The 6994-nt window shown below is 57.7% G+C and overlaps 1 protein-coding gene across 1 annotated transcript in view; it reads left to right on the top strand.

The window, feature by feature from the left end:
- Dtx4 (deltex E3 ubiquitin ligase 4) overlaps positions 1 to 4910 on the top strand; it is a 17692-nt gene extending 12782 nt beyond the window's left edge. Inside the window, exon 4 of the mRNA XM_012512863.2 lies at positions 3200 to 4910. Within this exon, the coding sequence (XP_012368317.1) occupies positions 3200 to 3433 (234 nt within the window). The 3' untranslated portion in view covers positions 3434 to 4910. The remainder of the gene's footprint in view (positions 1 to 3199) is intronic.
- The last annotated feature ends 2084 nt before the right edge of the window (positions 4911 to 6994 follow it).

Genomic DNA, 6994 nt, shown 5'->3' with positions numbered 1-6994 from the left:
CTTCCAGACAGCGAGAAGGGGAGAAAAGTAAGAGCGGACGTGTCCTAGCGGGAGCGGGGCTGGGCGCTCGGTTGTGTTGCGAGGGCGAGCCATCCGAGACATCCGAGACACCGGTTACATCTGAGTCAGCCACAGGGGAGACGGATACAGTTAGAATGGTTTTCTGCAGATGGGACCAGGAGTTTTCTTTTCCTCCTCACTAGGGTATTGCAAGCAATAAACGTCTGTCTATGTGTGGACCCTTTGCCTACAGCCCTGCTATTAAGAGAGGGTGCTGGGGACTCTCCCTATGGTGTCGCCCGGGAGCTTGGTGGGGACAGGACCATGCGTGCTTCATCCTGAGGAGATCCCCAGCCGATCCAGGCACCCAGGGCAGTGGGAGAAGCACTCCGGGCAGGGGTCTTAGCTGGTGGGGGATTGTTCTACTTCGTATGTTATTTGTTTTCAGTGTTGGAGACTGAACCTAGAGCCTTTGTCCTGAGTCATGTCCCCAACCCCCCTTTTTTTTTCAGACAAGGTCTCCCCAAGTTTGCTTAGTTGCCCATCTTGGGCTCGAACTTCTGGTCCTTCTGCTTCGGGCCATGAGGGTGCTGGGAGGAAAGGCAGGTGCCCTGCCCACCCAGTGAAGGTCATTTTGTCTTTATATACTTCTGTATTCTTGGGCTTTTCCCAAAAAGAGCAGAGGGGCGAGTGATTGGCTCCCTGGGTTCCGAGCGGTTCGAGCTCAGGCTTCTGCAGTCCTGTGCACCCTAGTTAGAATGAAAACCCGATTTTCCCTCCCTGTGGATGAGGCCAGAAGGAATTGTTCTTGCTTTCAGGAAGGAACAAAGCACCATCGGTGTATGTAGAGCGCTGGGGGAAGTGCTGGGCTAGAGGTAGCTTCCATCAGCTTTCTCTCTGGATTGCAGCACAGTACTCTGACAAATGCTCTTTTCTAATGCATACTGCCTGCCGGTCGCTGGGGCTGTGTTATGCCATCTTGGTCAGGCCCAAGATCCAGATACCAGGGCCGGCTGGCCAGATAGCTCAGCAGACTAAAGCACGTACTTAGGCAGACGAAGGGGCTGGGGGTTCGATCCCCGGAGAGCTGTGCTGGCCCCACCCCCGGGGCGCACTGAGGCAGTGATTGAGATGGTGCGGTGGCGCACGCCTATAATCCCAGCACTTGGGAGGGTGACAAGAGGAGGATCACTGAGTCTGATCTGTGTAGTGAGACCCTGTAGACTCTCTACTAAATACATAAAAATAAGAAAATCCAGATACCAGGAAGTTTGGTGTCTGGCAAGGGCTTGTGCTGTTTGTAGACAAACCCTTCACTTGGCGTCTTCTCATGGCAGAAGAGCAAGATGTCTCTCTCCCCTGTGAGCAAGCCCTAATCCCATCTTTGAGATTCATTTCAGTAACCGCATCCGCTCCCAAAGGTGAGGGTGGCGCACGAGGAACAGTCCTAGGTGGTCCACGCCTTCCCGTCAGAAGAGGCCAAGGACAGGAGTGAGATCAGTAGGCATGTGGCCCTGTTTAGTCACCTGGAGGCTATCCCATGTGCAGGTCTGTGGCCCTGTGAGCCACGAGCCCACAGAATGGCACAGTGAAGTGCCGTAGGGGAGGTGCAGGCAGTCCGGGATGGTGAGAGAATCGAGCACACGAGGCAGATGTGCAGCATGTTGGTCCCGGATTAGGAGCCAGGGCCAGCCTTGATGCCTGTTTTCCACAAAGAGCGGGATTTATGGGCCTGAGCCCCAGTTCTACTTCGCTTGGTGGCTTCTATAAGAGCCGTGTTGCCACTGCTGTCCTTCCCTCAATCCGCCCTCTCTGTGACCATGACCTGCCTGGTCCTAGGGCCCAGAGTGGGCAAGGCCCCATCGTGGACCAGGGTTCTTCCCTCTGCGTCCTCTTGTCCTTCCGCCCCACGCTGCCTCCGCTTCGTCGTCCTGCACCACTGGCCATGTTGGTGCCTCTTCCTCTGTTACCTGCCCTGGGTCTGATGCCTGGGTCTCGCACGCCAAACTCCTTGGTTTAGGAGAAGTAAAATTTAAAGTCACCCAAGTTGCTTCGGTGGCTTTCCCTTTGTTTTTCTTCTCCCCAGTCTTCTCAGCTTACCGCAGAAATACCTGCAGCGGTGCGAGGTTCGGCCTTGCTCTCTGCTCAGCCCCGCCCTGTCCTTCCCACCTGCAAGGGTCAGGGACCCAAGTCCTGGGCTTCTCTGCAGAGTGGCAGCAGATGAGAGTCTGGCCTCGCAGCCTGCGGAGCCTGGTTCCAAGTCCTAGTCGTACCATTAATTAGCTGTGGAAGCCAGAACAAAGCTTCATGCTCTTAGCCTTGTTTCTGAGTCTGAAGTGGATGGAAGTCATGTGTAGACAGGCGTTGTAGGAATGAAGCACAAGTAGCATCTGTAGAACGCAGTGTGGCCGCAGCGGCTGCCGTCGCAGTCGCTGCCTTGGGTGCGTGTCTACTGACTGTGTCTCGGCGTCCTTCCCTACCGAGACCCCTGAGAGCCTCCCCAGACCCAGCTCAGAAGTGGCCCCGCCCTTTAAAGCTGTGCCGACTCGGATCTGAGTGGGCTGCAGGCCACGGCTGTAGACTCAGGCAGGCCGTGGCTGTGGTCTCAGGCAGCCCTGACGTGGCTGCTGCCCCCGCCCCCGCCCCTACTGCCCCAGGCCTAGGAGCAGGACAAGTCTTGTACCTTGTCTTGTACCTCTCTATCTTCGTTTGCAAAAAGGCGATACACCCAGCCTGTCCCTGAGCTCAGACTGTTGCAGGGCTCCCTGCTTGGCACTTAGTCATTGTTCAGGAAAGAGTCGCTCACACGTGGAAGTTTAGTGCCATCAGGATTCCCCAGCCCCTCCCCCAGGCTCATCTGCAGCAGTTCCATCCAGAAAAGGTGACATTTTCAACAGGCACCTTCTTCATGCCCCACACTGCTGTGACCAAGGCAGCAAATAGAACATTAGGCATCGGACTTGTGCAACCAAGATTTTGTAAGACTTGGACACAGGGCTTTCTGAAATCCCCACTCACCACCCCGACCTCAGTTTTCTCACCTGGAAAATAGGGACAATAGCAGCTCCTGCAGTACCCCTGGCTGGAATGTGGGCAGGACCAGAAGGGCAGATAGGAGCGAAATGGCCTGGGACAGGGCGGAGTGCCCAGGCGCCACCCACAGGCGCCCTGCAGCTCCGCCTTCCCCTGCCTTCCCCAGGTGCTGAAGCTGCTGCTCGTGGCCTGGGACCGCCGCCTCATCTTCGCCATCGGCACCTCCAGCACCACAGGCGAGTCTGATACCGTCATCTGGAACGAGGTGCACCACAAGACGGAGTTCGGCTCTAACCTCACTGGCCACGGCTACCCAGATGCCAATTACCTGGATAACGTGCTGGCAGAGCTGGCTGCCCAGGGCATCTCTGAGGACAGCACTGCCCAGGACAAAGACTGAGGCGGGAGGGGCTTGGAGGTCGGGATGGGGACGAGGGGCTGCAGGGCTGGGAGGGCAGTCACGGTGGAAGTGGGTGCACGCCCTCCTCTCTTGTCCTGGCCCACCGTGAGAGGGGTGGGGAGCACGCGAGGTCCACCGTGTCATTCCTCAACCTCAACCAACACGGGGACCCGGACGAGGGTCTTCCTCTGTCTGCTCCCGTGCAGTTTTCGGTGCTGGGTGGATCATAACCCCCGTCCCTCCCGTGCCCAGTAGGGGTGTGGCTGTCACACTTGGGTACGAGCAGTGTTGCCACTCCATAGCCTGGCTTGTGAAGCCAGGTTCCCTGCCTCAGCCTGCTGCTGGCTGCTTCCACTCTGCGTCAGGAGCGGAGCTTCCTCTTTTCTCTCCGCCACTGGAGGAGGAGAGCTGTCACTGTGCGAGGCTGGGGTGGGGGGTGCGGGGGTTACTGTGCTGACGTGACACCAGGAGTCCGGTGCCTACTGTCAGGCTGCAAGGGCCCGAGGCTGCTGCGGCCCCCATCGCAGCCGGGGCTTCTCTGCACTCTCCCCACCACATCAGTCCTGGAACTGTCCAAAGAGGCAGCTGGCGCTGTCCTGTGGGTGGTGGGCGGGCCTGGGCTCCCCATGGGATGGCATCCCTTGATGCTGTCTGCAGCCCCTCTGCGCACACCAGAGCGAGCGACCCACTGAACATCCACGCTGTCCTCAGGGAGAGGAGCCCGCAGCCTCCCGGTGCCTCCCAGACCAGCTCCCAGAGCCCAGGGTTTCATGTAGTCACTGTGAGCGGAGCCCGCGCCAGGCTCTGCACCGCCTGTGTCCTGCATGTGTGTGTGTGGATGTGTGCCCCTCCCTGGGCTGGGGCGGGGAGGGCCCTGCGATGTCGCACCTCCCTTTTGTGAGACCCCAAGCTCCCGTTCTGCGGGGCCGAGCAGTCTGAGTGGTCCCTGGACCCCCCTCATCCCTCGCTGACCCGTGCCAGCATACAGCTGGATCCTGAGGGAGACAGGACTGCGCTTGGGAGATGCGCTGAGGTCCGAGCCGGACTGGTCCTTCGCTGAGTGTTCTTCGGGGTTGGAGGAGCGCTTTCTGCTGTCTCGTCTTGTTCCCATGCAGGCTCCTGTGCTGCTCGCGGGTCTGGGGGTGGTGCTGGGCCTCTCCTCCCGTCCTCTATGGCAGACTGACCTGAGCATGGCGAGGCCTCTTCAGCACATTCCTCGCGGGGTTGGGCAGACTGTGGTCTGCGCCACCCTGCGTCTGGGTTGTGTCCCAAGACCCTGTCTGTCTCCTCCCAATTTCCTCTCCCCTTTGGCTCCCATTACGGAAGGGATGGGGGTCAGGGGACGAGGCGGGGGGATCAGGAAGGAAACCCCATTTTCTCCTTTGAAAGTTGGTTCTTTGAACTGTGTGCTTGGGGGAAGTTCCCTGAGTACTAATTTGAATTTATATACCTCATGTTTTGGGGATTTGACGTATATATATATATGCATATTTCATAAGATTTGGAAGGTTTTTTAAAATTTTTATTTATTTATTTATGTGTGTGTGTGTGTGTGTGTGTGTGGCCAGCTCAGCCCACCATGGGTGGGGCTGGCTGGCATGTGGTGCTGGGGGATTGAACTGCAGTCTCTGTGCTTTGCTAAGCTTGCTCTAAGTAGGTGCATTAGATCACTGAGCCATCTCACCAGCCCCTTGGAAGGTTTTTTATGCTAGACAAAACAAAACCTTGAACAATGGTACTTAAATTGGAACCAAGTCCACGCTTTTGTGAGAGCCAGCTCTAACTGCTTGCTGTTAGGCCCGCAGCCATCTCCATGCTGGTGTGACCGGTGGAGCGTTATCTAATTTACTTCCTTGGGACATGCCGGTGCTGAGTTTTCAGTTACCAGATGGCTCCAGGGACATGAATTGGCTCCACCAGGGCAGCTCTAGTAAGACGAACTGCCCTGCCATCTGAGTGCCCGGCTCTTGTGCAAGTGGGAAGCCGTTCGTCTCCCCAGCAGGCCAGCACACTGATCCTCCCTTCTAGCACCCTGGTCAGCTTCGCCCCAGGCAGGAAGGAAGCAGAGCTGAGAGAAGGAAGAAGCATCCCCAGGAGATTAATGCCAGGGTCTGTGCCTGCTGCCAGGTCATCATTAGCCTCACTGGGTGGACACGGCCTGTGTGGGGGAGACAGCGACACGGAGGACAGGAGGGGAGAGTGAGGGTGGCTTTGACCACTGGGCAGTGGCAGCGGCCTCAACAGGGAGAAGGTGGAAGAGCAGCTGGGACTGCCCAGGGCGAGAGGAAGAGGACCCCGGAGGGTGCGTCCTTGGTGACATGCCGTGCTTAGGAGTCGTCTCCATCCCTTCAGGCCTGCCCCGCAGGACTTGGTTGTGGCCGAGTGGCCACCTCCTCCTGCCTTTCTTCCTCTCTGGGATGCCATTCCTATGCTGCTTTCTGCTGGGCTTTCTAAGCAGAAGGGACCTTGGGGTTCCCTCCCAGCAAGGCGGGGAGCCCCTGACCCCCACCTCCCTGTCCCTTGCCCCCGCCTGGAAAGGCCCAGCCTCGGGGCAGCGAGGAGCCCACCAGCAGAGCACAGGCACCGCTGGCGCTGCAGGCCGCCTCCTGTGTGGCCCCACCCAGGTCGGTCCGCAGGGAGGAACCGGGGCTCGGCCTTCCTCGGCTCAGTGCCAGCAACCTAGCTGCCCCCGCCGGAGTCTCCGGGGATGAGGGGTGCAAGTGGACAGGAGCCCTGTCAGCTGCTCGGCCCTGAGGGAAGGCTGGTGTCTGTGGTTGTGCGTGCCTTCTAGCCCGCCCTCCCTCCCTCCCTCCCTCCCCTTGGGTAACTTTTGGACTCCTGGCCTCATAGGGGGTCAAAGTGCTTGTTCGGTGTGAGCTGCAGTGTGCAAAAGGGGAGCAGGGAAGGACCCCGGCTGGGGTCATGGCGTTGGGGTGGGGGCTGCGGGACGGGGCCAGGGGATGTCACGTGTCGGGTGTTCTGTTTATAACTGCTGCGATTTGAAACGTTTGGTGTTGCTCCGTGAGAGGACATTGAGCGGCATCTCGGTTACTTCCTAAATTCTGTGAGGAGCTACAGGCCCTTCCACTGGACAAACGGAAAATCCCCTTTTTCCTAACTTTCTTCCTAAATGTCCACATCTTCTCTACCCACATGTGTGAGCTGATGTGGGTCCCTGGAAGACCAAGTAGTGGGAAAAATAGGTGTGTGGCCTTGTAGGGTCATCTGAGATCGCAGACATTGACTCTTAAAGGTCCCTTCAGCCGTTTGCAAGATGGTGATCATTTTTAAAAGTTATAGGCTGCTGTCTTGCACATGAATGCTTACACGTATCATCCCAATATTGATGCGAACACAAAACAAAATGCAAACGCCTAGCTGGCTTTGTCACCCTCAATGGCTCCATCGCTGAGAGTCCCTGTGGTATGGTCTCCTTGGAGGCCAGGACTGGGCTTTCCGCAGACCCCAACTCAGGATCATCAGTTAGAAATCAAAGTTCAGTAGACCCTGAGAGCCCCGAGATCTGACTTCGTGAGGTCCCTCATGAATGGGAGCTGCAGA

This window comes from Octodon degus, unplaced genomic scaffold (assembly GCF_000260255.1).
Source record: "Octodon degus isolate 3935 unplaced genomic scaffold, OctDeg1.0 scaffold00283, whole genome shotgun sequence".
NCBI lineage: Eukaryota > Metazoa > Chordata > Mammalia > Rodentia > Octodontidae > Octodon > Octodon degus.
The sequence above is the reverse complement of the archived record's forward strand: the minus strand, read 5'-3'. Positions and strand labels throughout refer to the sequence as shown.